General features: G+C 36.4%; 3 protein-coding genes and 1 pseudogene across 3 annotated transcripts; 2 read left to right on the top strand and 2 right to left on the bottom strand.

The window, feature by feature from the left end:
* Nucleotides 1-360: 360 nt before the first annotated feature.
* On the bottom strand, nucleotides 361-1370 carry LOC119986257 (annotated as a pseudogene).
* A 227-nt stretch (nucleotides 1371-1597) lies between these two features.
* LOC119986111 (cytochrome P450 71D7-like) lies at nucleotides 1598-5481 on the bottom strand. The gene is made up of 2 exons (XM_038830661.1): nucleotides 5395-5481; nucleotides 1598-2149 (listed from the first exon to the last, which is right to left on the bottom strand). Exons 1-2 carry the CDS (start codon nucleotides 5479-5481, stop codon nucleotides 1598-1600), a joined length of 639 nt encoding a protein of 212 aa, XP_038686589.1.
* A 5168-nt stretch (nucleotides 5482-10649) lies between these two features.
* Nucleotides 10650-15786, top strand: LOC119986110 (probable LRR receptor-like serine/threonine-protein kinase At3g47570). The gene is made up of 7 exons (XM_038830660.1): nucleotides 10650-10757; nucleotides 11075-11858; nucleotides 11981-12274; nucleotides 12426-14432; nucleotides 14544-14897; nucleotides 14995-15125; nucleotides 15325-15786. Exons 1-6 carry the CDS (start codon nucleotides 10650-10652, stop codon nucleotides 15012-15014), a joined length of 3567 nt encoding a protein of 1188 aa, XP_038686588.1. The 3' UTR covers nucleotides 15015-15125; nucleotides 15325-15786.
* On the top strand, nucleotides 15066-15948 carry LOC119986109 (cytochrome P450 71D10-like). The gene is made up of 2 exons (XM_038830659.1): nucleotides 15066-15188; nucleotides 15325-15948. Exons 1-2 carry the CDS (start codon nucleotides 15066-15068, stop codon nucleotides 15946-15948), a joined length of 747 nt encoding a protein of 248 aa, XP_038686587.1.
* The last annotated feature ends 547 nt before the right edge of the window (nucleotides 15949-16495 follow it).

Below are 16495 nucleotides of genomic sequence, written 5' to 3'. Positions count from 1 at the left end.
TGTTTCACCTCCAGCACCAAAAACATCCTACAAGGGCTCCTCTTCTTTTCCAATGCACATTTGCTTCCTATGACTCAAGGACATCAGAAGAACCGTAATACAAAATATAGTTTCTTGCACAAGGAAAGAATAAACTATAAGAATTAGCGAAACGACATATCTATTAGAATTAGCTAGAGACTTGTTAGTGACTGAAAAAAAAGAAGAGGATTTTGTTGATTCAAGCTATCTTTCGAAAGGACATCTCATTGAAGCAAGCTGTTGAAAATACTTAACTTCTAACTCAAAGTAATGTAACTGTAAAATAACAACATTTCATACATAATCTCGTGAGATTATTCAAAGAACAACAATCCAACATAAACATAGACTTGACTACTTACTCAATGTAATAGAACGAACGAGAATGTTGTAATATAGGTTAACATCACTTGTTTTCCTCAACAACAGGGGAATTATAAGGAATAGGAATTAAGACTAGATCACTTTTTCTTGTAACTACAATACCAAAACGTTCAGTCATGTCTAGATCTTCTTGTTTGATATTATCAGGGAGTTTCCAATCAAAATGGTATAGTAACTGCGCAAGTGGAAGCTCAATGTTGGCTATCCCAAATGAAATTCCTGGACATATCCTCCTTCCAGCACCAAATGGAAGATATTCAAAGTATTCCGCTTGTAGTCAATTGAGCTATTGAGGAATCTCTCCGGATAGAATCTCTCTGCTTCAGTCCAATAGTTGGGATCTCTTCCAATAGCTCATGTGCATTGATGATAATGTGGGTCTTTTCAGGTATCTCATATCCATTAATCTGACATCTCTCTCTGCATTCTCTTGGAGCTAACAATGGAGCTGGAGGATGTAACCTTATAGTTTCTTTGATAACTACTCTCAAGAATTCTAGTTCTTCGAGTCCTACTTCATCTACATATCCTTTTTTTACCAAAGACCTCCCTCACCTCTGTTTGAGCCTTTGCCATCACTCTCGGATTCTTTAGCAGTTCTGACATTGCCCATTCTGAAGTTGTAGCCGATGATTCAGTCCCCGCAAGGAAAATGTCCTAAAAAAAAAGATAACATTTGACATGTAAATTTCTTTGACGTATTCCCAAGGAAAAAAGGATCTAATTGTTACTTTTTAAGCTTATTAGTGAAGTATATATCATATTTTCCCTACAAGAGATAAAACATAACAAGATGTAAAAAAGATATAATACTTATCAGCACACCTGCTTTGATGTTATCTGTTGTAAATGAGAAGTCTCCATGTTCCTGAAGATTCAAGAGAATGTCTAAGAAATTATTGGCATCACTAGAATCGATTCTTGACCTGTTAAATTTATGTTCATTGATTAGGCTTTCAAATATCTGATCAATTTCATGATGCAGCCTCTCAAGTCGAGTCCTCATCCCACTGATCGTATGAAAGAATATCATGGATGGGAACATATCGGCTAAACTGAACCTACCGCCACCTCCATTATTTTTCTTATAAGTGGAACAAATGCTTCTTGCCTTTCACTAACCCCACCAAATGCTGCCTTCACTGTGATTGCAAATGTTAACCAAGTTAACATCTCGTTGAGGTTTATTTTTTTATCTCGCCTTAAGAGAAATGGATTTAACGAACTCTAGTACCTCTTCTTCTCTTATTGGTTGTGCCGCTTGAACCCTTCTACCACTGAAGACCTCCATTATGCAGATTTTACGCATCTGTCTCCTGTACTCTCCATATGGCGCAAATCCAATATTTTTAATGTTATAGTATATGATATCTGCGGCAAGGCTATAAGATGTGGCAAATTTAATGTCATTTGTTTTCAGTACTTCTTTGGCAACTTCTGGCGAAGAAAAGATAACAGTGGAGACTTCACCTAGCTGAAGATGCATGATAGGTCCGTATTTTGTGGCTAAATCTAGTAGGCGGCAATGGGGCAGAGAGCCGATCATTCGATGCATGTTTCCTATAAGGGGTAGCTTCCATGGACCTGGTGGTGCGACCGAATTTGACTTCTTGTCCTCTGATTTACTCCATATTCTCAGCAGCATAAATATGAAAACAAGAAAGCTCAAGCGAACTGGAAAAGAAGGAAATTGATGATCCCTGATGGGGATGAAGCTGCAGTTGCTATCAAGATTTAAAACAGACTGTGGAGCAAATGGAGATTGTAGAAGCAAGATGCTCTTTTATTTAAAACCTGCATTGAGGACAGCTCACATAATTAAAGAACCTTCACTACCTAATTGTTTTTTTTTTTTTAGAGATCTTGAAAATCTTCGTGCATAGGTAGTCCCAAAAGCATCTTAAATAAATATATAATTCTATGTTGTCACTAACTTTTTTGTAATTGTCTCCTTAGTTTCAAAAAGAAATTACTAGGTTGACTAGATTCAATGGTTATTAAATTCTTCATTATCGAACATATCATATGTAAACAATCAAGATTTTTTTGGATGAAAATGACATGTAGCCCATCAGTTTGGTAACTCAATAGGTTTATTTAATTGATTTAATCAACGGATTAGGTTTTTTTTTTTCAGTCTTCTATCCCATAATTCATTGTCCAAAATTTACTTTTTTAATATAGATTTCATTGTTTTTTAAAGCACAACCTATAATTTATTATTTTAGTTATGAATTCATTTGTTTTTGAAATTCCATTGAAAAAAAAATGAAATTAAGATTTTCCCTATAGAACTCGTCGACAATGGATCTTGTTAGAAATAGTTTTATGTGTTGATTCTAAATATGTAATTTTTTAAAAATCTAACATCTATTTTGAGAGTTAAAATGTTTTAAAATTTGGAAAATGACATATTAATACCACTTTCAAAACTGTTGGACATCTAGGTCCACTCCAAAAAACTTTATCCCTCATAAGTCCTTTTTTATTTTTTATAATATTTAAATCTTTTAAATTTTATCTTATTCCTTTTTTGCCCTTTTTTCAAAGAGGATTAGATCTAATATGGTTTTTCTCTTGTTATATGTCGATTTCGCGTTTTCTTCTATTGCTTGTTGGTTTTTTTGGGCTTTACAAGGAGACTTATATTGACCAGATAAAGTTTAAATGAATCAGAGGGTAAGAAAGTAATTAGCATACTAGTCATACCTTAGAAGAATAAATTTTTTTGGACTGGACTTAAGTGTCCAAAAGTTTCACAAGTGGTACCGGCCTGGAATTTTCCCTTTAAAATTTCGTTTAAGAGACTTAGACTCCCATGAGCTACCACTATATGGACTACCTAGCACTATTGTTTTTTGTGTAGTAGTTGATGAGTTAAAACAACAAATCACACGTAACGATTAAGAAATGTCAACTAATTAATAGTAATTAACATGACTTTTTTATAAAGAGCATGTACATGATGCTAATAGTTTTCTTTGCTAATTAGGAGAGAGTTTAATTATTTTCTTTATTATTAGAAGTGTATTTCTTATAAAATTATTACGAGTTTTAATAGTGAACAGGAATTCTAGTCAAATTAATACTTTTAATATTATTAAGGTATCCTTATTTATTTAAATAGGACTCTCAGCCGTCAAATAAGTCTACGGTTTTCTGAGTTTTGTCTCAACTTTCTTAGTGGATTTGAAGTTATTTTGGCTTTATCGTGAATTAGTCAATCGATTCGTACTTTCACATTGCATCAATGCTCTTAACCCCGGCACACCTCAAATAGAAAAAACAAAAACATATAAAACAGAAAGCTGACCACTCGCAAACATATAGCTTGGTACAGGATAGATACAGAAAGAAAGAAAAAAAGAAAAGAAAAAAAAAAGGTATTGTAACAAAACCCACAGATCATCAAAATATATTTGATAAGATGTAAACATAAGAATGATTTGCAAGGGTCAAGACACATAAAAATAAATCTTGCTTTCATCATCATCATTAGAATTTGATAGTCAAGACAATTAGTATTTTAATATTGTAGAAATTTATTATAAATATACTGACGTAGTTGTTATTAAATAAAGACGTAAATTGTCAAAAAATTTATTTGAGAGGTAAAATAGAGGATTCGTTAAAAGACTCTGGCTGATGCAAGGTGCTCTAATCGAAGGATAATAGCTAGAGAACATATTATTTGGTCATTATTATTTTGTTTTTTTAGTTTTCATGATATCTTGGAACCTTTTTGATTACTATTAATTAGCTAGCATTTCTTAATCATGATGTGTGATTTACATATCATTACATACTTAATTACTACTAATTAGTCGGCATTTCTAAATCGCCACGTTTGATTTGGGACAGAGGAGATCGAAGATGATGTAGACAAGGCATTGGAGAAGAGAGCAAAGAAGAATGCGAGATAGAAGAACACTAAAGTGAAATTGATACGAATATCCCACATTGTTTAGATGTGAGAGTTGTGATCTATTGATAAAGAGAGAAAATGTCTTCCTTAATTAGCCAACAAGTTTTCTAGGTAGTGGCCTCTTGAGCTTGTTGGTTACGACCAACCGATATGTGGGTAGTAGTTGGTTAAGGAAGGTACGTGTATGGATGTGTGTCTGGCCTTGTTCTTAACAATGGTATTGCAGTTGTTCAGTCTTTACACATGTGAGTGCTAGGATCTTCCTTCGTCCAGGTATAGGTATGAGATTGGATTGAGCCGTCAGGGAAATGACTACCAATGAATCTGGTGGTACGGGTAAGGACCCTAGCCCAATGAAAGACCCCCACTTGTTCGGTCTCTGGACGTATGAGTGTTTGGATCTCCCTCCATCCAGGTATGGGATGACGTATGAGTTTTTGGATCTCCCTTCGTCCATGTATGAGATTGGATTGGGCCGCCACGAAAAAGACTACTAATGGATCTGGTGGTACTGGTAAGGACTCCAGCCCAGTGAAAGACCCTCACTGAGTGCAGCCAACGTGGGCATTAGCTTTGTCCAGGTATGGGACTGGACTAAGACGCCATGGAAAGGGCTATCAATTGATCTGGTGGTACGGGTAAAGACCCTAATTCAATGAAAGATCCCCACTGAGTGGAGTCGATGTGGGTGTTGGCTTAGTAAAACGGGGGTATTGATATGAATATTCCACATTGCTTGGATATGGGAGTTGTAATATTAAAACGGGGGTATTGATATGAATATTCCACATTGCTTGGATATGGGAGTTGTAATATTCATAATTGTAGAAGAAGAAATGAGACATTCAAAAGAGAGGAGGAGGTTGAAGATAAGAGTCTTGATAAGGCAGATACCAATAAATAACTAATTTGAGTCAAAAGACTCTTGTAACAAGATGGGCCAGATAAACTAAAGACTAAAAGAGCCTATGATAAATAAGCCCAAAGTAACTGATGTGTAGCAGCCCATTAGTAAACCAGACAGCCCAAAGAAAAGCAAGAGCCTACAAGTGAAAGGCCCAAACTTCATTAGGGCATTGAAGATAAACCGTAGACGATCCTGACGATGCAGTGGTCACTGAAGCTGGAACGAAGAAGAAGAGGAGAGCCATCATATCATAACTTTCAAACAAGCCATACAACATCACACAGGATAAATGGAGAATGGCGAGGGGGATTGGGGGCTCTGGAATTCCTTGCAAATTCACAAGGAATTCCCAAGCCCCTAATCAAGAGACTACCGGAATGGGTCTTGATTACTGCAGCAAAACGGGGTAAGATAATAAAAATTTTGTGTTTTTCACGAAAGATCTTATCTTTATGTGTGTGGTGTGTGTGTATATATTTTGGTCTTTTCTCTGTATTGGTGTATGTACTGGAAAAACAAGTCAAATGATGTTGAATAAATCTCAATTTTTCTTACACTCTGTGTTTGTTCTTTGGTCTGTTTAATGGTTTGGAACTTGTTATGGGATTTCATTAATTGTTCAATTGTGATGTGTAATATACTGATATGGTGTCTCTCTATGGGGTGTTGGAAGTCTTCTCTCCAGTTTACTGCATTTGCAAGCTGATGTGGGGTTTAGTACCCGCTAAAAGTATAGCGATTTCAAACCCAAATTATACTCGCAAGTGCACGAATCAATTGTAGTATAGAAGTGGCAAATACGAGTGTCGTATCCACAGGGACTGAATATTAAATATCTGCAATTCCAACTCTTGTAATTATCAATGGAAACAAAATAAATAAGGATTAACACAAATAAACAAACACTAGGGATCCGATTTCACCAACTCTATTGTATTTAAATTATTTAGCCGACAATTATCATTTCATTCATGCATGTCAAAGATCAAGTCCCCTAATTTATGTAATAGTCATGGGCATCTGACTTACCACGTCTATTCCCAATTGCAACCATCCATGGGCATTTGGATTGGCTAGGACAATCAAGAATGCATTAGGATTTATGGTAACTTATGTAGCGATCACAAAGATCCTAGCATATGGCATTTATGTCTAGGTAACTCCGGTGTTAACTGCAAGAAGCTGGTCTCAAATTGGACATGGGCATTTGCCTCAATTTGCATCATGGTAATCAAACCTAGATGGTAGCTAAGCATCAAGATTTAATTATCAATAAAGAATAGCTAATTAACACTTGACATAGCATAAATAAACTAATAATTAATCAAACCAAATTTATTTAGATACAATAGAGCGGATCCATCATCACCCTAGTAAGAGGATTAGTTCCTCATACTAGATTTACACAACCAACAATTGATCTCATAAAATTCTAGAAAGAATATGTGAGAAAATTATTGTAAAAGAGAAAATAAAACTCAAGAACTCACTGCTTGGTTTTTGTCCTCCTCTTGCCTCTTTCTCCTCTCCTTTAATGTTGTCTTGTATTCCTTCCTCTCCTTTCTCTCTTCTCCCTCCTTTCTCTAGCTCTCTATTTATAGGAAATTAGGAGCTATCCATCCATTGAGAATTTTCAAACAAAAAATGTTGAATGGCCAAATATGTCAAAGGAAGGGATGTCACCACCATTGAAAAATAGTGTTGCACATGACCAATTTGTACTATAAAAATGATGGTGATGCAGGGAATGATGTCAAGAGAGATATACATATATGTGTATATATGTATAGGTGGAAATGGTAATGGTTTTGACAAATCATGTGGTGGGCTTTCAAATGATAATCAAAGAAATGGGTCAAGATGGTAGTGGACACAAGCAAATGGGCTCTTCACGAAATGTGCCAGCAAATGTTGAACATGGGTTGGTATGAATTGGGCCTGAAAATATAAAAACAAATATAAAGTGAGTGAGAATGATATTTGCATTTTAATGGTGTAATACTCACTTTAAGCCTTAATTATCTAACAAATGCCTTAATAATTCATTATTAAAAGTGTACATTTTTGGCACTTATCACAAGCCTGAAACTGATTGTTTCGGTGTTCTTTAAGTCACTGTCTTACAGATTTTTACAATACATAGAGTGGGGGCTTGAATAGTTCTTAGATGTTGCATACGTTGTTCATTCATTAATTGATGTATAGGCCATGAATGAGAAGGTTGAACAACATAGCTGGTTGGATTTGTGATGCCTACCAAGTGTCTGATTATTTTCCGCATACATTTACTAGAGTTTAGCTAATTCAAGAGTCTCATCAAGAGTTTATACTGTCTTTCTTAGTGCCTTGAGCTTGTCCTAAGCTTTGGAAAAGCAATACTGGTGGTTTTTGAGATAATGAACTGTAATATTCGTGAGTTGATTATTGGTCTTGTTCATTTGGCTTTCAATAAGAAACGGGATGAGTATATATAGGCCTATGATTTACAACGTTTAGCTAGTTGAAATAGCTCATCATGAGAGTGAATTGAAAAGGAATAGATTTGATGCTTGGGGGGAGTGTGAGGATGTTGCAGTTATATGGTGATGTTTGATGAGTCAAGTCTCTCACCAGTCGAGTTGCTCTACATGAGTTGGATTTGTGATGCCCACCCATTATCCAGTGCTCGTCTTTTTCACACTTTGGATCTAACAATGAGATCGAGCCACCGACTCATTCCACTATCCAGTGCTCATGATAATGGCACCCTACAAGCACTTTGTTTTAATAGTCTTACATTTGAAAGCCAAATCCAGAATACCCCTGTGTTTTTTAGAAACAAACATGCCACCAACTCTTTCCACTATGTCTATGCATCATTTACTTGCTTGACCATGCTTTTCTGTTATACCAGTGGAGTTAGGGAAGCTGTCCCGACTTGAGCAAATTGCTCTTTCCAATAATAGTTTCTCAGCTGTCATCCCTTATGGAATTTTTGTCAAAATTCTTTCCTCCCAAAATGGAGTCATTTGGAGAGAAAAGATTACTAATTAACTTATTTATAAGTTAAAAACCTATTTTACCCTTAGACATAACATTTAAACGTAAAACATAAGGATAAATTAGTAAATTAAATTACTTTTCTTTTCTTTATCTTTTTTATCTATCCAAACATGATAGAGGGAAATGTATTATCCCTTCCAAACATACTCTTAAATAGGAAAAACTAAAGAAATACTGTTATGAGATCCATAATTTGATTCAATTATGTGTGAAACTCTCGGATGGTTCTGGACTTTTAAATTCAATAGGAATCATTGCCCTTTGAGTTGCCCTCGTCGCTAGAAAACAAAACTCCAGTTCAGGAAAGCATCTTGCTTCAACCATCTTCATTGCTCCACAATATGGTCAAATGTTGATAAAAACTGCAGCTTCGCCTCCACCATGGATCATCAAATCGTTTATTTTGACCTTTGTTGGTTTCACATTTATGCTGCTGAGAATGTGGAGTACGTCAGAAAATGGGAAATCGAATTCTTATAAACATCAGTGAAGTTCTTATAACAATTTAAGTGATTTGTTCTAAAAAATCCAATGCGTTTACTTTGCCAACAATTTACAGCTTTAAGTCTTGACGTGGGCCAGGCTTATACAACCAAATATCAGTTGATTAAGTGGACATCAATTTGTGAAAACAACCTTTCGCTTGTCAACGTTCTCCTCTTTCCTTTGTCCCAATCTCATTTATATCTCACCAGACTTTTGTAAATAATTGCTCAACTCGACTTGATGACAACTGACAAGCATAGGGACCAGCAATTTTAGAAAATACAACACCGACAAACCATTGATTGGTTGAGGCATTTTAACAAACAGTTAGTATTCTTGCCAACGCCACTAGATTTTTGGTTTCAAATGTCAAAAGTTCGTGATGGAAAATTCATTATTTCCTCATTTTTTAAGGAAAATTCATTATTGTTTGTATCTTCATGTTTAACCAATGGCCTAGATTTATCAACATATTTATCCAATGCCATACATTTATCCACATATTTTTTTGAAAGAAAATTCATTATTTCCATTTCAGAAATCATTTTCCACATAAATCCACTATTTAACAATTAATTTGTCACATGGACAGGTTGACTGTCTTAAACTGTCCAAATCTATTTGGGTGTGTAATTTGAAATAAATTTTAACTTTGACGTACCAAATTCACATAATTTAACTTTCAGTGTATAAATTGAAACATGGATTATAATCAAATGTACTATTAACCCAATATTGGCTCACGATTTGACAAGGTGTTGCTTTCAGTTCACCATTGTTGACAATGGAAGTGAGCATTAAATCTGGTAAGCTCAAAAGTTTAGATTTACTGTACCTAATCTTTGCATTTATTGTTTTCAAACTATTCCATGTCCTACACACACAGGTACTGGTTTTGCCGAGAGTTGCATTATTGAAAAAGGTGAGTATGTGTGAGGACTTGAAAGACACAGAATAATACTCTGGATTTTGTTTGAGAGAATAATATTTTTTTAAGGGTTTTTATGATAAGGACAAAACTTAAAAGTTATATTATAATAAAAACAATATAAAAAAAACTTTAGAAAAATGACAAAGCCTAACAACTATCAAAAATACCCCTCCCTCCCTCCTTCTTGTTATTCCTCCTTCTTCTTTCTTACGTCACCATATCAGAAGTCAACCGTCTGATCATCATTTTTGACGAATGAAATGCCAAAATAAAGCTCTAGGTCAGCCTGATCAAAGCCCAGTCATCACCAACAGTAGAAAATAACTTGAGTCGCCTAAAAAACTTAATGAAATCACGACCATCGTTTGAAAAAGAGCTAGATCCGGTCAATACCGCTAACGTTGGCGACCATCAACACCTCCACAAACCAAGATGTATCACATTTGAGGTTTTATTGTTTTTTCGAACTTTTTTTTCATCTGAAATCGGATTTGAATCTGCAGATATTATATCTGTTTCGTATATAATATAATATTTGTTTTGTATCTGTCAATATTATATATGTTTTGTATATATCAATATTCTTCTGAAATCGAATATGAATCTATAGATATTATATCTGTTTTGGATCTATTCTGACATATTATTGGTTTTGGTCATTTTGAAACTTCAAACATATGACATTTAATTAAGGACAGATAACATTTTAACAAAACAGATAACATTTAGCATGACAGATATCAAATTAATTGAAACAAATAACATATCACCTGCAGTCTACAGATCTCACATCAGAACCAAAAAATCACGAAAATCACCACAGAAACTGTCGAAAACAATGATGTGATGACAGATTGAAGGAAAACAACAAGATCTATAAGTCTCATGGTGAGTATGAGTAGATCTAGTTCGAACACAACAAAAATCCAGATGAAAAATCACTAAAAAATGTCATGGAACTCTCGAATAAGCCACAAAGGGCGGAGACGAAGCTTCCCGCAGAGAAGACAAAGCTTCCGGTGGAGGTCCAAGATGAATTATGTGCAGGAGACATGTGTCATGTTTGAGGATGAAGATAATAATATTTTAGACAATAAAATCATATATTTTGACTTTTTGTCATTCTTAGAATATTAGTTCAAATTATATGAATGAGATTTTTAAGAATTTCTTTATTGGAATAAAATTTTCCAATGAGGGACTTTTCCTTAATTTTACATGTGAATCTCACATTGGTGATAAAGTGATTTATCTCCACCACCCGTGGAAATAGACGACTGCTATGTCTATGCATCACTTGCTTGTTTGATCATGCTTTTCTGGTATCTATGTTTTAAGTTCTTGCCTACGCTTCTGTGAATTATATGCTAATTGACAGAATTCCACACTTTCTTCAATGGATAGTATTTGTTTCTATTTGGTTGCACTGTTGGCCCAAAGCTTTCTGGCTCTTTCAGCAAAGGTTGTGACTAACTTCACCACTGATCAATCTGCTCTTTTCGAGTTCAAGTCCTATATAACCAGTGATGACCCTCACAATATCTTAGTACAAAATTGGTCCGCCTCCATTCCCATGTGTCAATGGATTGGTGTCACTTGTGGTGCACGCCATAGAAGGGTCACTGCCTTAACTCTTCCAAACATGAGACTCCAAGGCACCATCTCTCCATACCTTGGAAATCTATCGTTCCTGATCTCTCTAAACATCTCCTTCAACAATTTCCATGGCCCTATACCAGTGGAGTTAGGGAAGCTTCCCCGACTTAAGCGAATCGTTCTTTCTAATAATAGTTTCTCAGGTATCATCCCTCGTTCCATATTCAACATGTCAAAGCTGGAGACTTTGAACTTACGGTACAATGTCATTGAAGGGATCCTTCCCTTTGAGGAAGCCCTGCTTCCCAACCTTAAAGTACTTGATGTGAGAGGCAACCGGCTTTCAGGGTCTTTACCAGATGATATGTGTAAACGTCTTCCACAACTTGAAAATCTCTCACTCGATACAAATGAGTTAAAAGGGCAGCTTCCGACAAGTTTAGAAGCATGCAATGAGCTTCAGGTATTATCACTTGGAAACAACTCATTTGTTGGAACCATACCAACAAGTATTGGGAATCTAACTAAGCTCAAGGAGCTTTATCTCAATAACAACATGTTAAGTGGTAAGATTTCTGACTCGGCTGTCTAAAAGCATATCGTAACATGCTTCCGCTCCTGCTCCTGCTCATATATCACCTGTTACATACATATACTTAAGTATCTTGGATTCATTTAAATAAAACAGGTTACATTCCAGACGAGGTGGGCAATCTTGTTGAATTGGAGGTACTTACCCTGAACAATGCGGGAGTACTCACAGGTGAAATTCCGTCTTTCATCTTCAACATGTCTTCTCTAAAAAAGATTGGTCTAAATAACATTGGCTTATATGGGAGTCTTCCGAAGGACATATGCCAGCATCTTCCTATACTTACAATACTTGGGATCGGTGGAAATATGCTCACAAATGGGATACCCAAGGATATTGGAAATTGTACGCTGCTTGAGGCTCTCGGGCTAGGTGGAAATTACTTGGCAGGTAGTCAATCTCATCTAATTCGATTCTATCATTTTTTTATTTTATTTTATTTTATGGAATTAGTCCTCATCTATGAATATTTATCGACAGTTGAAATCATATGCTAAAAGTTTCTTGACTAATACCGACGCAATGATTCACATTGTGCCAGGAGAAATCCCCAAGGAGGTTGGGAACCTAAAAAAGTTGGAGATACTAATTCTGAGGTCATGCCATCTCACTGGGATCATTCCATCTAGTATTTTCAACATTTCAACACTTAAAGTGCTATCACTGTATGAAAACAATCTCACAGGCAATCTTCCACCAAGCATAGGCCTTACTCTGCCAAATCTGATGGGACTTTATCTATGGGAAAATAACCTTAGCGGTCCAATCCCAAGCTCTGTCTCCAATGCTTCTAAACTCACACAGGTAGACATATCTGTTAACTACTTCACTGGCTACATTCCTACCACTCTAGGCAACTTGAGATCCCTCCAGAGCCTTCTGCTTCAAGACAATGAATTGGTCAGTGACCCATCTTCTCCAGAACTACCTTTCCTTTCTTCTCTGACGAACTGCGTGAATTTACAATATCTGGCAATCGCAGACAATCCACTGAATGACTTTCTTCCAAGTTCTATTGGCAATTTCTCTAAAGCACTTGAATATGTCTATGCCTATAATTGCCGATTGAAGGGGGGCATTCCTGTGGAAATTGGGAACTTGAGCAACTTAATATCGATAACGTTTGCTGATAATGAACTAACTGGGTCAGTTCCAACTACAATAAGCAGATTACAAAAGCTCCAGGCTGTATCATTACGGCATAATAAATTACAAGGACAAATTCCATTGGAGTTTTGTCAATTACAGAGGATGGACGTTCTGGCTTTAGGGAATAATATGCTAAATGGGTCAATACCCGCATGCATTGGCAATATGACTACTCTGAGATATCTCTACTTGAACTCAAACAGGCTTAGTTCCACTATACCTTCAACCATATGGAACCTTGCTTATATCTTGGAGGTTCTCTTTGATTCAAATTCTTTGGGCGGCTACCTTTCTTTTAAAATTGGAAGTTTGAAGGTCCTCACGTCAATTGATATGTCAAAGAATCAGCTGTCAGGTAATATTCCCAGTAGCATTGGAGGCTTAACAGATCTCAAATATCTCTCACTTGCAGAAAATGGTTTCGAAGGTTCCATTCCGGAATCATTTGGCGGCTTGACAAGCTTGGAGACTTTGGATGTGTCCAGAAATAAACTCTCGGGAGTAATTCCAAAGCAACTTGAGGAGCTTAAATTTCTCAGCAATTTTAATGTCTCTTTCAATAGGTTCCAAGGAAGAATTCCAGAGGGAGGACCTTTTGTGAACTTCTCCGCTCAATCATTTTTGTCCAACGATGAATTATGTGGCTTACCTCGATTTCAAGTACCACCATGCAAACTTACTAGAACAGGACAATCCAAGCAAGTTCCTAAACTTCTTTTGAAATACGTTTTCCCTGCTATTGGAGCTGCAATATTGGTAGCTTCCCTCATCAGTATTCTTGTCAGATTTTGTAAAACGAAGGATGATTGTCCACCACAAGGAATTTTGTTACCCCATCCAAATTGGAGAAGAATTTCATATCACGATCTTCAACAAGCAACAGATGGATTTGATGAAGGCAACTTGCTTGGCACTGGAGGCTTTGGTTCTGTATACAAGGGAACGCTTTCTGATGGAACTGAAATTGCGATAAAGGTATTCAATTTGCAGTTTGAGGGAGCTTTTGGGAACTTTGAAGCTGAATGTGAAGTGATGCGTAGCATTCGACATCGAAATCTTGTAAAAGTTATCAGCAGCTGCAGTAACAACATTGATTTTAAAGCCTTGGTATTAGAGCTAATGCCTAATGGGAGCCTCAACAAATGGTTGTATTCTCAACACCATTTTTTGGACATAGTTCAGAGGCTAGACATATTGGAAAATGTTGCCTCCGCATTGGAATACCTGCATCAGGGTTATTCAACACCAGTAATCCATTGTGATCTAAAACCTAGTAACATCCTATTGGACGAAGATATGGTCGCACATGTGGCTGATTTTGGCATTGCCAAACTCTTGGGTGAAGGGGAAGATGCAAAACAAACCATGACATTGGCCACCATCGGATACATGGCTCCAGGTGATTGTTAAATTCATCCTTTTCGTTTGAGTTAAATATTTTGACTAGTTGATGCATACATATGGAAAAAAAATCTCATAAAATAAGAGAAATAAACAATTTGATTTGCAGAGTATGGATTGTTGGGAATCATTTCTACAAGTTGTGATGTGTATGCTTTTGGTATCGTAATGATGGAAACCTTTATGAGAAAGAATCCTACTGATGAAATGTTTGTCGGAGAAATGAATTTAAGAAGATGGGTGAAAGAGTCATTAGCTGTTGATCTGGCTGAAGTTGCGGATGCTGATTTGTTGAAGAGAGAGGACGAACATTTTGTCGCCAAATTAAAGTGTGTGTCATCCCTTATGGAATTGGCTTTCGCTTGCACAGAAGAATCACCACAAGGTAGGACAAACATGTGCGACGCCTTGGTTATGCTCAAAAAGATCAAGAAAAAGCTTTTGAAGGAGATTAAAACACGACGTAAGGTTTCTCAAAATGGAATGGAATGGTTCAATCTTTTATTTTTGGAGGGGAAGAAAATACTTAAGAACTTCATTCTACTCTTTCATATATGCAGCTAGAATGAGGCAGCAGTGATCTTAGCTTTGCGGTGCCTGGTGAAAGGCCACTCACGACTCTCTCGCTAGGATGGAAGGAGAAGCTTTGAAACGAACCGTGACATTGCCACTATCGGATACATGGCTCCAGGTGACGTTCAAAAACAATACTCATCGTCTATGCACATTTATGAGGAAAAGAAGAAAGAAAACCGTAAAATAAGCAAAAAAAAATGAAAACCGATGAGAGTAACTCTTTCATATATATATTAAGGTGAATTGATGTTTTTATTCAGTGTTTGAATATATAATCAATAATACTAACCAGTTTAAGTAAAAACCATCTTTAGGACATTTTTATTGCTGGGAGTGAGACATCATCTACAACTATGGAATGGACAATGTTAGAACTGCTGAAGAATCCGAAAGTGATGGAAAAGGCACGAGCAGAGGTGAGACAAGTCTTCGGTTCTAAAGGATACGTCGATGAAGTAGGTCTCGAAGAATTAAAATTCTTGAAGTTGGTTATCAAAGAAACACTGAGATTACACCCTCCTGTTCCATTGTTACTTCCAAGAGAATGTAGAGAGAAATGTAATATAAACGGAGATGAAATACTAGCGAAATCCAAAGTGATCATCAATGCATGGGCGATCGGAAGAGATCCAAATTATTGGACTGAAGCTGAGAGGTTCTATCTGGAAAGATTCCTCAACAGCTCAATAGACTATAAGGGGGTTAACTTTGAATTCATCCCATTCGGTGCCGGAAGGAGGATATGTCCAGGAATGTCATTCGGAATAGCCAATGTTGAGCTTCCGCTTGCGAATTTGTTGTTCTATTTTGATTGGAAGCTCCCTGATAATGTCAAACATGAAGAACTGGACATGACTGAGAATTTTGGTGCTGCAGTTGGAAGAAAAAGAGATCTCTACATAATCCCCATTCCTTATCATCCCAATATTGTGGAGTGAATTAAACTAGAGTGAACCCTTCTAATTCTTTTCTTTTCCTGTGTTTTCAACACTCTTTTTTAACCATGAATGTCTATCAGTATCATTTGCATGATATCTTTAAAATATTTTTTTTTTTTGGAAGAGAAAAACCTTTCATTAAGAAGAAGGAAAGAGACAGTCCGTCTTGATTACATGATCAATAAAAGGAGGATTATTCCCAGTCTATGTTGACCCAAAACCATAAATAATTTATGTCTTCAACAAAAAATCCATAGGTTGTCCCAAAACCATCTTAAATATATAATTCTACGTTGTCACCAACTTTGTTGCAATTCTCTCCCTAGAATTGTTGATGCAGGTTTTTGTTCGCCTGGCATCAACGCCTCCGCATCTCGAACCCTTGACCTGAGTGTGGGGGAAGCGAGACACTACCACTACACCAGCTGGTGTGGTGGTAGTGTCTCAGCCTCACACCATCGAGGTCACAGGTTCGAGACACGGAGGTCCAACCTCTCGGGAGATTACGGGATACAGGTGAACAAAAGCCTCCCCTCCCAAAAGGCGC

The sequence above is a fragment of the Tripterygium wilfordii genome, chromosome 19, assembly GCF_013401445.1.
Source record: "Tripterygium wilfordii isolate XIE 37 chromosome 19, ASM1340144v1, whole genome shotgun sequence".
Classification (NCBI taxonomy): Eukaryota; Viridiplantae; Streptophyta; class Magnoliopsida; order Celastrales; family Celastraceae; genus Tripterygium; species Tripterygium wilfordii.
This window is presented reverse-complemented; position numbering and strand designations above follow the sequence as displayed.